Consider the following 16,604-nt stretch of genomic DNA (forward strand, 5'->3'; position numbering starts at 1 on the left):
TTTCTTTTTTTTAACGATGACCTCGACCTTTGACTTCTCACCGTGCTTATGACATCACGAGCATAAAAGGGCTGAATGGAAAGGTCTCATTCATTCCTACCATCCAGGACCTACAACGTTTGATTCTTATAATACTTGTAGTTGCCGAGACAATGTCTCTCTCTCTCTCTCTCTCTCTCTCTCTCTCTCTCTCTTCGCACGCACGCACCCACCCACCCACAGGGACAACCGGCTGATTGCAAGGACTCTTTGGGGTTTAAACACAAGAGTCAAAAATGAGACAAACACAAGTAATAATCATCATCAACAATAACGTGAACACCTGAAGAAGAAAAAGAAGGAAGGAAAGGAACGGAAGATTTAATCAAACAAAGAAAACAAACTCTAAGATTTTAAAGACACGCGCAAGAAAAAGTAACAGAACTCATGACACCAACAAACAAACAAGCAAAAAGGTAGTAAAAGCAAAAAGGAAAAAATAACGTCGCACAATCCAGTCCGCTTATGGATACTTTCCTGGGTCGGCCTAGAATTCTGGAAGTTTAAGAGTTCCGTAGGCGTGCAGCGAGATGACGATGCAGTACAAGCACCACAAACCAATGATCGTGTAGGCTATGATGTTCTTGGCCCAGAACGACCCTCCTAACTCCCCGCCAGACACCTGAGGAAGGACAATTGAATAGCTTGATTAGGAAAGGTGTGCCCGTGTGTGTGTGTGTGTGTGTGTGTGTGTGTGTGTGTGTGTGTGTGTGTGTGTCTGTGTGTGTGTTCTCTACAATAACACTCATGCCGAAGATGGGAGGCTAACAGTGGTGTTTCAAATACAATCGAAGCCGCTTATAACGAAGTCGGATATAACGAATGCCGGATATGACGAAGCAAAAAGGTTGGTCCGGCAAAAATCCTTCTTTGCATGACTAGAACGTGTCGGATGTAATGAAGTCAGATGAGACGAAATGCCACTGATACGAAATGGGTTTTGAGGTCCCCAGCAGGCGATCACGCCGGTTATAAGGAAGCCACAACCTATAGCGCATCGTATCTTCGGTCCTGTGAAGAGTTCAAGCCGGATTTAGCGAAGTGGTTACTCTTGTGCTCGGGAACCATTGCTCGGGAATGGTTGGTTAGTTCGCTGCGATGTATACTGCTTCATACGAACGTAAAGTTATCAGTGTGATGAAAATGAAATCTAGACTGTGAAGAGCTTTGGGGGGTTGTGAATGGGTGGTTACGTCATAATTATCATTTTATGATGAATATTTTATATTGCCTAAACCCCTGACCCGACCCTAACTCTAGACCTAAAGTATCACGTATACTGCGATTTTCAACCTCATCTCTTATAGTAAAGTACGAGCGAATGATCTGAGAGGAAAATTAATGGCGGCCGCAGAAACGCGGAAGTTACATAGATCTGTTAAATTGTTTTGACAAGAAAAAAATCTGACAGGAAAGGTGGAACACAAGTGGCCTGATACACACATATATGCCTCCAGAACCGGTGACAGGCGATAAACCTAAAACAAAACGGGCGCTCACACCGCACTCGTGTCAAGAGAGAAGTCGGCACACAAGTAGAATAAAAGAAACAAGAGAGGCAAGACCTTCAAGACTCACTTGTGATACACTTTTAAAAAAATCCAAGCTTTTTATGTATTGAGTATAATTTCAAAATGTAATGTTTAAGATGAGAAAGATCAGTTTAAAGCAAATTAAGTCCCCTAGCATTAATTACAGAATAATTTCTCTTTTTTACTATCTGCACCAAAACGTTTGCAAAATAAATAAAACTTCCATGCTTAGCAAAAGAAGTTCCTGTTTGAACAAAAAATGATAATAATGACTGCTCTTGTTGTTGGGTCAGAATATCAGATCAAAGTGCCAAGTTTAGAGAATACAAAAAATATAACTATAACAGTAAATGCAGTTTGCATATAATTAGGCTTCATTTTTTTTTTTTTTTTTTTTGTGCCCATCCCAGAAGTGCAATATTGTTTTAAACAAGATGACTGGAAAGAACTGAATTTTTCCTATTTTTATGCCTAATTTGGTGTCAACTGACAACGTATTTGCAGAGAAAATGTCAATGTTAAAGTTTATCACGGACACACAGACACATACACACAGATAACTGAACACCGGGTTAAAACATAGACTCACTTTGTTTACACAAGTGAGTACAAAACAGCTATATTTGAAAGAAAAAAAAGAAGAAAATAATAATAATAAATAATAATAATAAACACAACTATCTCACACACACTCGTACAGGGGACTAACAAAGTCTAACCCCACCTCACCCTTCCCCTTCCGAACCCACTAACAAACTGTAAAATATTATCTCCCGCCTACGAAATAATAAATGAGATGGGAACCAGACACACACTCAATCTCACACGCTCTCAGACGGACGGTGAATCTCGAATTTAACTCAGTCCATGCAACTGTCCATTTGGGGTCTTGGGATTACTCAGGGAGTTCGTTGGGTAGTAGGCTGTAGTGATAGCGTGGGAGGGTGGAGGGTCCAGGACTATCCCAAGTTCCCTCCTTGGTTGACCGCCTGCGTCGCCCAGTGGTTCGGCCTCCCTCAAGCGGTGCGCATGCCAGAAACAAGCCAAAGGCTGACCCAGCAAGGGTTAAAATAACATGGCCGCCACACACAAAATCCGTTCCCCGTTCAACCGCCCGTCTTCATTCGACCAAAAGGAAAACAAAATCATTCGCCACTGAAAAGTAAAGTAACTGAAAAAAACAAATCAACAACTCGGGTCTGGAGGAGTAACCTCCCTGCTCTGGAACTGCCACAAATGAAAGGAAAAGGGGGATGACAAGCATTCTCACGCATACACACAACAACTTACACCGGCTGAAAAGGAAACCAAACAATTCCCCGGCGTGGCATGGCCGAAAAGAAGGTGGCTCTAATAAACGCAAAAGTGTTTTAAATCAGAAGCCAACACTCGCCCACTAACTGGATATACATATATATACTATTCGTTCAGGAACAATAACAATAAATTATTAAGGTAGGATCCCCTTCTGTCACCCCGAGTAAATGTTACAGTCCTATACGGAAGCAAAACCGATTCTCAGAGATAATGATAACCTAGTGATAGTTACCCGCACGTACCACTGGCATAAACATAGCTGAGAGGAAAACATGCTGTCAAAAGTTCTAATCACAAACGGCGATCACTGGAACACAAATTCAAGAAGTTAATTAAATAAATCCAAAGGAAAGTATTTTTTATGAAATAACATAAAACCACACGATTTCCGAATGACGGTGGACTCACCTCAACAGTTTGTGGAAAACATTGAGACTGGAGCCGCGGACCATATAGTTGCCATAACTTGGCCCCTTGTCCAAGGGACGCTTAGACACTGGTCAGCAGTTGTGCGACCACAATGATGCAACACGAGATGTTGCCAGAATACGGGAACGAACCCGTTACCAGAGGTTCTGAGGCAGAGAACCTCTCCTCTCTCAGTGCCAGGATGGGAGTGATCTATTGCTGTTTGTGGGTGTGCGAAGAAAACTCCATCAAGCTTCACTCACACGTCAAGTATGCCCACCGTCCAATCAAAACCTTGCTGTGCAATATATATATATATATATATATATATATATATATATATATATATATATATATATATACACACACACACATATATATATATATATATATATATATATATATATATATATACACACACATACATATAGGCCATGAAGTGATGGCCTAGAGGTAACGCGTCCGCCTAAGGAAGCGAGAGAATCTGAGCGCGCTAGTTCAAATCACGGCTCAGCCGCCGGTATTTTCTCCCCCTCCACTAGACCTTGAGTGGTGATCTGGACGCTAGTCACTCGGATGAGACGATAAACTGAGGTCCCGTATGCAGCATGCACTTAGCGCACGTAAATTCCAGTGTCTATGAGTGAGCTAATGAGTACTGCTAATAAGAAATAACTCTTGATTGTATACACTATCCATTATTGCAGCGAAAGTCACAGATGTGTTATTATGTCTAACACATCTGTGACTTTCGCTACAATGATGGAGGAAAGTCAAAAATTATCTTTTTCTTTTCAAGACCTTATTCAGACGCTATTCCTTTTTGGTTATTGTGATTTTTTTGTCAAGCTGTGCATGTGACAAGCACAGAAAAAATTATCTCCAGTATGGCAGACTGCGTGTATTTTAAAAAGAAGTACTTAAATTTTTATTTCCATACAGTCCATACTCCAATGACCTAACAGTGTGAAATAGTAAACGAACGGTGCAGAAATCCCCCTCCTGCCTTCAAATCGTGGCGCTGTTTGATTTCTTCTGACAATAATTATGTCCTTCTAAAGTCTTCAGAATAACACAGTGAATTTTGTTCGCCTTACACACACACACACGCACGCGCGCTCGCGCGCGCGCGCGCTCACACACACACATACTTATCATCGGTTGCTGATCCTTCAAATTGGAACATAGGCTCAGTGATCTGTTTCCGTTAATTTACAGCCATATTTTCGAAAATTTTTTTTTTTTTTTTTAATCATTTCTATTAAAGTGTATACCAACCTAGAAACGAGCTTGTTTACTGCCCATGTCTGCGGGCACGAACGTGTGTGTGTGTGTGTGTGTGTGTGTGTGTGTGTGTGTGTGTGAGAGAGAGAGAGAGAGAGAGAGAGAGAGAGAGAGAGAGAGAGAGAGAGAGAGAGAGAAACACGACACGCCGGATATAACGAAGCAACCTGACATAAATTCATTCAAACTGGCGCGTCGGATGTAACGAAAACCGTATATAACGACGCAAATTTGAATGTCCCCCGCCATTCGTTATAAGCGGCTTCTACTGCTATCAACTCTGTTCACATAATTTTTCAATTTTAAATGCACGCTTTTTTGTGTTGTTTTGTAGGGAGATTAAGGAAGATCTCAAAAGGGTCAAGCAGTAGACAACGAAGCAAAGACAGCAGCAGCACGCGCCTTTCTCGTTTTGTTCTATCAAGAGTAACAATACTTACTAACTTGTTTAATATTTTTCTGCGTTTCGTCCTGATCATTTCCCCAATCAGACTACGAAGGGCAGTACTGGTAGCAGCAGCAGCAGCAGAAAATAGTGGTAGTAGCAGCAGATGCAGTGGTACTAGTACTAGTGGTAGTGACAGTAATATCAAAGACCGTAGTGGAAGCATCAGCAGTAGTAACAGTAGTAGAAGTAGTAACAGTCGTAGAAGATGCAGTAGTGATAATAGCAGCGGAAGCAGTATCAACAGTAGCATTAGTAGTAATAGTAGTAGAAGCAGCAGTAGGTGTAGTAATAATAGTAGTGTAGTAGCAGAAGAAGTAGTAGTAGCAGTAGTTGTAGCAGTAATAGCAATGACAGTGGCAAAGGCTGCAGAAGTAGTAGTGGTAGAAGCAGCAGGAGCGTAAGCAGAAACAGAAGGCTAACTGTAGCAGTAGTAAAAGCAACGACCATAGTAGAAGCAGCAGCAACAGTAACAGGGCAGCAGCAGCGGCACAGACGTCACAAAAAGTTAAAAGGACCACTTCATAAAAGCAGATATGTTTCATAAAATAAAACAAAAATAAAAAATGAATACAGCGGAATCACATGGTTTTACACTGGGCTCTCACTAAATACACAAATGGCTTTTTCAAGCACACGCATACCATGAACACGATGAAAAGCGCGCTTGAAAAATCAATGCTTCGGCCCCAAAATTAACGGTTTGTTGTTGGTTTATAAATGATACCTGTGGTTGTTCATACTATTAAAAAATGGAAGAGAAAGCATACCAAGCTGCGAGTGGCACTCATCTGATTGACTGCAAACACCCATGTGTGCCGAAAATTCAGCATCATTTCGCCATGCTCTAAAGAAAACTGTTCATGTTCCCAAGAGGTCCTTAACTATCCGTGAATCCTATAGTAGTAGTAGTAGTAGTAACTGTAGCAGAAACATCATCATCACCATCCCAATCAAGCAAAAGCCCACCCTGTAATGCCCGACCCTCTCTCTCTCCCAACCCCCTCCCCCCATCCCCTCTCTCCCTCACCTTACGGCGAACCAAAAGGGTGATGATACATGCGATGCCGACGATGCTGAAAAGGAAAACTCCTTGAGACAGGTTGTCGGTCTTCACCTTGAAAGTGTACCCATGAAACACAGCGTGCATCGTCTTCAGCACCCAGGGCAGACCCAGACCCAGGAACACGTTGACACAGTTGCTGCCTGAGAAGCAGGAGAGACACACAGACACAGACACAGACACACACACACGCGCGCGCGCAATCAGGCGGACACACAGAAGGAGGAGAGACAGAGAGAGCGGGAGCGAGACAGAGAGAGAGAGAGAGAGAGAGAGAGAGAGAGAGAGAGAGAGAGAAATAGCAAACACAAAGTTTACAAAAAAACAAGAAGACGAAATCGAGATAGTAAGATAATAGAATACCACCGAACAGTCTTTACATTTTGTACTTGAAACGATAGGTAATGATTATATTATTCGTGCGCCTGAAACCAAATTGAATCCAGAAGAAAACCAACCATTTTACCAAACATTAGAAACTGATTTCTTATCAAGCACATCACATTTTTCGCCCCACTATCGCTTTTGTTCAACGCTGAACACATTCATCTTTGACAAACACCATACCTCCCCGCTCCTCAAAAAAGGTACACAATTTAATGTATTCTCACAAAGGGAACAACCAAATACAATCATGCTCATAGTCACCACTGCTCAGATGGTTCTTTCTCTCACCCTCTGTGCGCGCGCGCACGGGCGCGTGCGCGCGCGCGCGCGCGCGTGTGTGTGTGTGTGTGTGTGTGTGTGTGTGTCTCAACAAACATGGGTCGACGCGCTCAAACTCGAGTTAGCACACAAAAACGTTCACATCAACACACGCACACACACACATCCATAAACATACACTTAAACACACGCACATGTATATGTAAACACACAGGCACACGAAAAAACATAAATGCACACAACATACACAAACATACGCAAACACATACACGAAAATAACATGGAACGGTACCTCTAACGTTTTACCTTCCAGTGCATATACACATTATATTCTTATTGCATATATTACATGTCCGGATCAACAACCATCTACCTGAAGATCTAGTCATTAGCCCCATCTACATGCAATATGCGGCTTCTGTTCAAACGCGCGCGTGCGCGTGTGTGTGTGTGTGTGTGTGTGTGTGTGTGTGTGTGAGAGAGAGAGTGTGTGTGTGTGTGTGTGTGCAGTGCATGCATGTGTGAGTATGCATAAGTTTTTATTTTGATATGCACTTGTATGTATCCTAATTTCTACTGTATCTGTGTTTGTGTATGATTTTCGATTATGTTCGTACCTTGTTATGTACTATCCCCACCAATGTTCCTTGTGACCCCAGTACACTTGGTACTAAAGACATTCTATTCTATTATAGAAAAAATTATAAGCCCCCCCCCCCCCCCCCCCGACCCCCATCCCTTCCACACACACACACACATACCGTCTATCACTCTTAGTGAAAAGACGTAAAAACAGATGAACAACAATAACAATGCGCACACACCAACATCCCCCCCCCCTGCTCCTCTTTCCCCACGCCACCCCTGGACACGCGCCACAAAAACAGACCTGTGACGTTGCCGATAGCGGCGTCAGCGTGTTCGTCCTGAAGGGCCGCGGTGCGAGAGGCGAAGGTGTCTGGCACGCTTGTGCCAAGGGCGATGATGGTGATGCCCGCCACGCTCGTCTTCACCCCAACCACGCACCCCAACAGGTAGCCCAGCTGAACGGCACACACCAAGCACGCAGGAAAACCAAGTGAATATGAAAGGCACACACACAGCAACGTCACAATTTCAATTAATGATCGCAATAATCAACCTGTTCAGCTGTATTTCGCCTCTCATTAATAAAATCAATCAACACCCAAGGTGGTTTGCAACGAATGTTACTCTTCTCCGCCTCTGGCTTCTTCGTCTTCTTCTTCGTCCTCACTCTTTACTGTGTGAAAAGTTATTTGGCGTCTCGCTGAAGAACTGTTCACCTGATTCCTCCAGGTCTGGAGTTTTGTGTCCCAAAGCCTGGGCCTTTGCAAATAGTTTCCCAGTTCATTCTGCAAAGTCGTAAGAGCAACGCTGTTCTTTTTTTCTGTCGTCCCCTCCGTCCCCATCTTTCAACAGTTCCACAGAGGACTATTTAAGCAAGGCCACTGGATTTTGTTACATGGTCACACCAACACAGTTTTCTGGACTAAAGTGATGTCAGATGCTATACGCGTTCAACTGCATGTTAAAGAATCTACGGCAACAAATTAATCTGTTAACTACATGTTTTCTACATTACGAAGCCTAATACGCAGCCGCGATGCAGTCTTGATGTCAACTTTTCCAAAACATCACGCGCTGTTATCAAAAAAGCAAATAAATAAAATTTAGAAAAAAACGAACACAAAACACAGCACTGTACATTAGTATGAAAACAGGAACAAATGAAATCGTGGGTATATTTTCCTTCATTCTGAATTTACTTTTTTTCCGAAGTCAAGGTGAAAAACACTTCCATGAGATCTTGAAAAAATAGTGTATTTTCTAAATGTCATGAATATCTTGTATTTTTATCTGGCAAGCAAATATACACAAACACCATCAAGCGGCCCTTGGACCTTATGAAGATCTGCTGAAATCAATGGGGGAGACTGAATGGAAGACGAACTGACAACATGGCAGAATGGACAGGAAAACTATCTGCAGAGACCCAGGCTTTGACATACAACCGACAGACCTGGAGGAATCTGGTAAACAGTGGCCACTGGCGGTAATGACTGCACAAAGTTGAGGGAGACGAAGATCAAGAAGTTCAGTACGACTTTTGATCAATGTTTTCCTGAAGTACGTTTTGATTTCTTTTCTTTTTTCTTTTCGTTCCTCTCCTTTTTCGCGAACTTCGATCCAACAGATGTCACCAAAGTGCTAATTTGACTGAACTGATTTATATCAAGGAGTTGTCTCATTTGAAGCAGAAAGAAGGCTTTTATAAATTTTAAGAATATGGACTGTCCGCATCTTTGCTGCCGATGTCAGTTACATTATAAACAGGCAGGTAGTCACTGTTTAAAGTGTCATTTAACGTGCTCCATTCCCAGACTGGTGCAAAATCGGGTGACAACATTAACATTAATTAAGTCGACATCGGTTGCTCATTGACTGAGACTCAGGGCATTTAAGTTTTTCTACTGTCATTAAGGTGAGAGAAGAACGAGTCGACTGATTTTCAATGGATGGATTAGTTGTTTCAGTTTTACAGTCCTTCTCCATGGATAGTGAGTGAGCAATGAAATCTCCTGCAATGAGATTATTCTACCTGTCTGCTTGAAAAGCGCGAATAGATTCTGTATTGAAATCAGTTGGTGCCTGAGGCAGGTAAACAGAGGCTACAGTTAAGAGTGAGGAATTGTACCGGACTGTCACTGCACAAAATGTGAAGCCGGGTATATCTTGTGGAGCATGGCTTGGACCGTGTAAGCACTTCACAATTTCGTGTATATACATGATTGTGTTATTTTCCATGTAGCATGTGACTTTCGATGGATCGGGGGATAATATTAAAATAATTAACATGAAAAACCCCCACAAAGTCAGACACACACACACACACGTGTGTGTGTGTGTGTGTGTGTGTGTGTGTGTGTGTATGTACGTATGTATGTATGCATGCATAAAGAAAGAAAAGCATTTTACCTCCGGTCATGACTTCGTGGCTTTATGAGAGAAAAGAGCCGATTATAGAAATGAATGGGAAATGTAATGAGCAAAAAAAAAAAAAAAAAAAAAGCAAGGTAGATGAGACATGTAACAAAGTGGTAGCTGAAAAGTAAAGTGCTTCAATGTTAAAATTTCACATACACACACACACACACACACACACACACACACACAAGAAGGTTTTACCAACAACAACAAAAACCGCGATAATTCACGTTCTTCAAAATTTTCAAATCTATTAGTGTTTTCTTTTTTCCCCTTGACAAGGTGTAATATTTTCTTTCAAAATCAACAATACATTTTCTCCTGATCTCCTTCTGCACCTCTTTTCCTCATCTTCTCATCATTTACGCACGTGCGCGCGCGCGCACACACACACACCACACACACACACACACCACACACACACACACACACACACAGAGGACGTTTGCAAAGGATCACTTTGTTTTACAAGCGTAGATGATAATAGCACCACCAACTACAAAAGACTGAACATTTACCTCTTCCACAGCACAGGTCATGGCTCCAATGAACATGAGAGAGAAGACGAAAGAGGGCCAGGCACCAAAGCAGGACCTGAAACCACAAGCCACAAAAACCACAGCCGCACTGCTTAATAATCATAACTGTCAACAGTTACACTGACTTATCATACATTCAGTACATATCAGAGAACACTCAAAGGGTACAGGTAAAAGTGTTGGCAGAAACAACCCAGATCAGAAACGCGCGCGCGCATACACACACACACACACACACACACACACACACACACACACACACACACAAACACACACACACACATGCACGCGCAAACAATTTCATAAACACACGCACAAACACCCACACTGATACAGAGAAAGAGGGGTGGGTCCAGGCAAACAGATTGGTTCGTCCGTCGGGATCGACGAGAACCATCTAGTCATCCTAGGGGTGGGCTCTGTGGGTGCGCAGATGACTGGTCAGGCCAATCCGCGCCCGGAAGGTTCTGACGCAGTGTAGGACAGGGGATGGTGGCGGCTGTCGGGAACTTGCTGGCACTGCTTTTCCTGGCCTGTCTGCGTTGCTCTGCTGCAGCGATTCTGTTGGCCTCACAGGATTTGGCGCCTTTGTGGACAGCTGAACGCCACTTTGGTCTGTCCATTGCATTCAGCTCCCATGTGTCGTGGTTGATGCTGAAGGCCTTCAGAGAAGCTTTCAGAGTGTCTTTGAAGCGCTTCTTTTGGCCTTCATGGGAGCGCTTGCCATGTTGGAGTTCGCCGTACAGCAGTTTCTTGGGGAGCCGGTGGTCTGGCATGCGAACTACATGGCCTGCCCAGTGCAGCTGGGCCTGCATAAAGATGGTGTAGATGCTGGGCAAGTTTGCACGAGTGAGCACCTCTGTGTCAGGGATCTTCTCTTGCCACTTTATGCCGAGAAGTTTTCTGAGGCTGGCGGTGTGGAGGTGGTTCAGCTTTTTGGCGTGGCGTTTGTAGGCCGTCCATGATTCACATCCATAGAGCAGTGTGGTGAGAACTATGGCTTTGTATACTTTGAGCTTCGTCTCCAGGGTGATGCCTCTCCTGTTCCAAACATTCTTATGGAGTCTGCCGAAGGCAGCGATGGCTTTTGCGAGTCTGACATTCACCTCGTCATCGATGACAACTATGCGAGAGAGTGTACTGCCCAGGTATGTGAACTTGTCCACCACGTTCAGTCGTTGCCCGTTGATGAAGATGTTTGGTTCAACGTAAGGCTTTCCTAGAGCTGGCTGGTGCATCACCTCAGTCTTCTTTGTGCTGATTGTGAGGCCAAAGTTGTCACAGGCAGCAGAGAACTTGTCGACGCTGTGTTGCTTGTCAGCTTCGGAGGCAGCATTGAGAGCGCAGTCATCAGCAAACAGGAAGTCACTGACGGTGTCTGTCCTCACCTTGGTTTTTGCTTGAAGCCTCCTGAGGTTGAAGAGTGAGCCATCTGTGGGGTACCTGATGCCAATGCCTCCGTCAGCGTCTCTGAAGGCATCTGTCAGCATGGCTGAAAACATGAGACTGAATAGGGTGGGGGCAATAACACACCCTTGCTTGACTCCGTTGGAGACAGGGAATGGTTCTGAAGTCTCTCCGTTGTCTTGGACTCGGGCCAGCATCCCATCGTGTAGTTGCCGTATGATGGTGATGAACTTTCTTGGACATCCGTACTTCGCCATGATTCTCCAAAGGCCATCTCTGCTAACAGTATCGAAGGCCTTGGTCAGATCGACATAGGTGGAGTAAAGGTCGGCGTTGTGTTCCTGACACTTCTCCTGGAGCTGCCTGGCAGCAAACACCATGTCGATAGTCCCGTGTTTTTTCCGGAAGCCACACTGGCTCTATGGTAGGAGACCTTGCTCAATGTGCGCTGTGAGACGGTTGAGTAGCACTCTGGCCAGAGTCTTGCCTGCGACGGACAGCAGGGATATTCCACGATGGTTGTCACAGGCCTGACGATTTCCTTTGCGCTTGTACAGCTGTATGATGGAAGCGTCTTTAAAGTCCTGTGGAACAGCCTCATGCTGCCAGATGAGCTGGAATAGCTGATGAAGCTTTTCAGTCAGCGCCATACCACCTTCTTTGTAGACCTCAGCTGGAATGGAGTCTGAGCCAGGGGCTTTGCCATTGGATAGCAGACGGATAGCTTTCTGGGTCTCCTCCAAAGTTGGAATGGCATCCAACGACTCATTGACTGGGTCGATGGCTTCATCACTGATGGTGGAAGGGCGGTTCAGTACGCTGTCAAAGTGTTCAGCCCATCTCTCAAGGATCCCGTCCTTGTCAGTGATTAGGGTAGAACCATCAGCACTGAGGAGTGGAGCAGATCCGGAGGTGGTGGGACCGTAGACTTCTTTCAGGCCGTTATAGAAGTTCTTCATGTCGTTCCTGTCTGCAAAGCCCTGGATCTCATCAGCTTTGTTGCTCAACCAGGAATCCTGCATCTGCCACAGCTTCGGCTGGATGGTGATGCGTGCGCTCTTCAGTATGTCCTTCTTTGACTGTGACTTGGGATCTTCAATGTGGGCTCTGTAGGCGGGTGTTTGTCTTCCAGTAGCTACTTGATCTCAGTGCAGTTCTCATCAAACCAGTCTTTGTGCTTCCTGGCAGAAGGCCCCAGGCACTCCATGGCAGTATTGTACACCGTCTCATGCAGTGCGCCCCATGCTGCCTCCACATTCTGGTTGTCCAGCACGGTGGACTCAAGGCGTTCCTCCAGGGTGTCAGCAAAGCTCTGCTTGATATTGCCTAGCTCCAGCTTGTTGACATTCAGGCGTTTAGGTGCTTTCATGCCCTGAGGCCGTCTCTTGGGCTGGATGCGGAGTTTGAGTTTGGAGACGATAAGGCGGTGGTCTGTCCAGCACTCGGCGCCGCACATGGCCCTCGTGACTCGTACGTCCTGCCTGTCCCTCTTCCTGACGATGACAAAGTCAATGAGATGCCAGTGCCCAGAGCGAGGATGCATCCATGAAGTCCTGTTACGGGTAGAGAGGCAGAAGACGGTGTTTGTGATAAGAAGGTCGTGCTCGGCACATATCTGGAGAAGTAGTTGACCATTGCTGTTACAGTTGCCAACCCCATGCTTCCCAATCACGCCTTCCCAGGAGGTGCTGTCACAGCCAACTCTCGCATTAAAGTCACCAAGAATGATGAGCTTGTCTGCGTTGGGAACAGTGGTGATGAAAGCGTTCAGGTCCTCGTAGAACTTGATCACATCCAGGTTGGTCATGGTGGGCGCGTAGGCGCTAACAATGGTGGTAAACTTTTTCCCGTTGCATAAAGGGAGTTTCATCGTCATCAGGCGATCGTTCACTCCTTTCGGGGGCCCAGCCAGCTTGCCAACGAGGGTTGTCTTCACTGCAAAGCCAACTCCAGCCTCACGTCTCTCTTCAGGTCCGCGACCACTCCAAAAGAAGGTGTAGCCTGTGCCTCGCTCACAGAGTTCGCCTTCTTCTGCCAGTCTGGTCTCACTTAAGGCAGCGATGTTGATGTTGTACCTGGCTAGTTCACTCGCAATGAGTGCTGTGCGTCTCTGTGGTCTGTCTGAGTCGCCTCTGTCCAGAAGCGTACACACGTTCCATGTGGCAATGGTCAATGGGGTGCTCCTTGTTTTCTTCTTTCTTTCCTTTGTGTGTCGACCGCTTGAGTAGGGTCCCCGTCAGCCGCGGTATGCTGACTGGGGTGGTGTGGAGCAGGCAATGTTTAGGGCACCTTTTCTAGCCCCTTCTTCATGCCTTGGAGGTGAGCAGTGCTGTCCTGAAGAGGGCTGCTCAGTCGCTCAGGGGGCTGCCGATCTCCACCACTGCTCCAGTCAGTGAAAAACGACCCTATGGCCTGAGCCGCCTGTGTGCAGGTCCGCGGCTACGACTGCCAGTGTACCCACACCTGTCGCTTCGTCGCTTGACTGTCGCCACAGGGCTTCGGGAAAATGATGGTATGGGATGAAGGATGACTGATGACTTGCGCGATGACTTTGTTTATAGTGAGGAGGAGTTGCGCACCGTCGACCTCACTCTCTTGTCCGAGACCGTCTGTATCCAGTGGCAATACGAGGTCAAGACGACTGGAGATGGAAACGGATGCAGTGGATGACCAGGAGGTCCTATGTGCCTCATCCTGCCATCATCACTCCACAGTGCTCTGCTGCAACCGCCTTCCTCTCCGTTGAACCATGAAGGTTTCTTCCGCAGAGTCCGCCGGATCCAGTCTTCACATGCTTGGGTAGACAAGCCCTAACTCACCGAGGGTTTGAGACCTGTCGGCTACCCTCACCAAGCTTAGCCAGCCTGTCAAAGCCGTTGCCCGGAGGTTGTGCGCTGCCACATGCTTTCAGCTTCTAGGACCCATAAGTGAGAGCTGGGTGCCGGTGGGGACCAACAGAGGACGAACCACTCCCGGAAGAGCGTGACAAGCCCCCCCTCTAGAGGTACTACCCCTCCCGTGCACCCCCTAACCCCCAGGCAAACAGATAAACAAGGTAGAAAAAACAGGAGGCAGAGAGAGAAACAGAGAGAGAGAGAGACAGACAGACAGACAGACATACAGAGACACAGACACAGAAAGCAACAGTTAACAGAGACCACTCCCTCTTCTCCGAAGAGGGGAGCGCCTTACGTGGGCGGTATGATAGCGCAGAAGACCTTCCAGAAGAATGTCAGGAAATGCATAACATAATGGCCCCACTTCGGGGGCACATCGTTGCCAAATTCGTCCTTCTCTGGGGACACCACCATGGCCCTGGATAATATAATTATCATTAATAAATCAATAACATAAACAAACAAAAAAAAACATGAAAATTTAAACAAGTAATTAGTTCATGCTGGAACAAAGAAGAAAATGCTGGTTTCAGTAAATGTTTCTTAAAAAAGTAGAAACGCTGGACGCAAAATCAGAGAGCTGGAAAGATGGGTTTCCATTCACAATGAGGTAAAATATGACAATGATTTTTTATGGCCTCACAAATTCCATTATCATAATTGTACAATTGACGGTTAACATACATTCCTTGCTTTGATTTGTATCGATAAACAGGGCTTGATACGGAAACCGTCTGATTATAAAATCACTATGGACAAAGTTTTCTTGTGGGCAATTTACTCTATGATTGTATAATATACATTTCGATTAACTTAAAAGCATGAACACTGTCGTTATCATCACCATCATAACCATCATCTCTGTTCCGTTCAGAAATCATGTCTTAGCAAACACATATACTTTTGGTTATCATCAGCAACATCGCCCACCTCTCTGTCTCCGTCTCTCTCTCTTTCTCTTCTATTTTTAAGAAAGTCGGAAAACATCAAAATGACATGATGATAAGCTGATGACGACAACCATGACGGTGTTAATGAAAACAACGACGTATGATGACGTTGAAATGGTGGTGAAGGTAATTAAAAGAATAACGAAACGAATGACAACGATCATGATAACAGTGATTATAATGATGACGATGATGATGACAACAGTCATGTCAATCGGAGAAAAAGTATGCACTACTCACCGAGCAAACTGTCCTCCCCAGGTGATGTGTTCCGTTTCATCGCCATCCAACAGTTCCCCAACTCTCAGCAACAGCTCATCTGTCCACAGTCCGTCGGTATATATATACCACACCCACACACTCACTAACATGACCGACCCCTACACCCCTTCCCCGAAATTAACTTTCATCTAAAATTCTACAGACATGCCTACCCCCCTAGCCCCAACTCCACCCCCAATTTTCTATTTTCAGCGACCAGAATTTAATAAAAATCGGGAACACCGTTACCATTTTCAGGAACATAAAAATATACATGGGTTTAAAAAATAAACCCTAACCACCTTTAGAATAAAAGTTTACTGGTAAATCAATTCATCAATGAAACAAGCAGTAAGAGAAATAAAATTCGGTCAATTTGCATTTCATTTCTGGACTTTTTCTGTTTGGTGTGGGTGTTTTTTTCTGTCCATTTTACTGATTGTCAGTGTAAACAAAATATAATGCTGACAGTCAGTAACGGCAAGCATGAATGATACTACCCATAATTTACACGTCGGACACTGCACCACTGAATTACTGTAAAAGTGTATGTAGTTAACCTACCCCCCCCCCCCCCCCCCCCTTTAACCTAACTCCCCCTTTTTCTTTTTTTTCTTTCTTTTTTTTTTTTTTTTTTTTGACTCACTTGTGTACACAAAGTGAGTCTATGTTTTAACCCGGTGTTCGGTTGTCTGTGTGTGTGTGTGTGTGTGTGTGTGTGTGTGTGTGTGTGTGTGTCTCCATGTGTCTGTGTGTCCGTGGTAAACTTTAACACTGACATTTTCTCTGC

The 16,604-nt window shown here is 44.9% G+C and overlaps 1 protein-coding gene across 1 annotated transcript in view; it reads right to left on the bottom strand.

The window, feature by feature from the left end:
• Positions 1–521: 521 nt before the first annotated feature.
• LOC143297106 (sodium/calcium exchanger 2-like) overlaps positions 522–16,604 on the bottom strand; it is an 85,527-nt gene continuing 69,444 nt past the window's right edge. The window contains exons 15-20 of the mRNA XM_076609278.1: positions 15,794–15,872; positions 14,899–15,021; positions 10,279–10,354; positions 7,644–7,797; positions 6,056–6,231; positions 522–661 (exon numbers count right to left, since the gene is read on the bottom strand). Of these exons, the coding sequence (XP_076465393.1) occupies positions 527–661; positions 6,056–6,231; positions 7,644–7,797; positions 10,279–10,354; positions 14,899–15,021; positions 15,794–15,872 (743 nt within the window). The 3' untranslated portion in view covers positions 522–526. The remainder of the gene's footprint in view (positions 662–6,055; positions 6,232–7,643; positions 7,798–10,278; positions 10,355–14,898; positions 15,022–15,793; positions 15,873–16,604) is intronic.

The sequence above is a fragment of the Babylonia areolata genome, chromosome 22, assembly GCF_041734735.1.
Source record: "Babylonia areolata isolate BAREFJ2019XMU chromosome 22, ASM4173473v1, whole genome shotgun sequence".
NCBI classification, from domain to species: domain Eukaryota; kingdom Metazoa; phylum Mollusca; class Gastropoda; order Neogastropoda; family Buccinidae; genus Babylonia; species Babylonia areolata.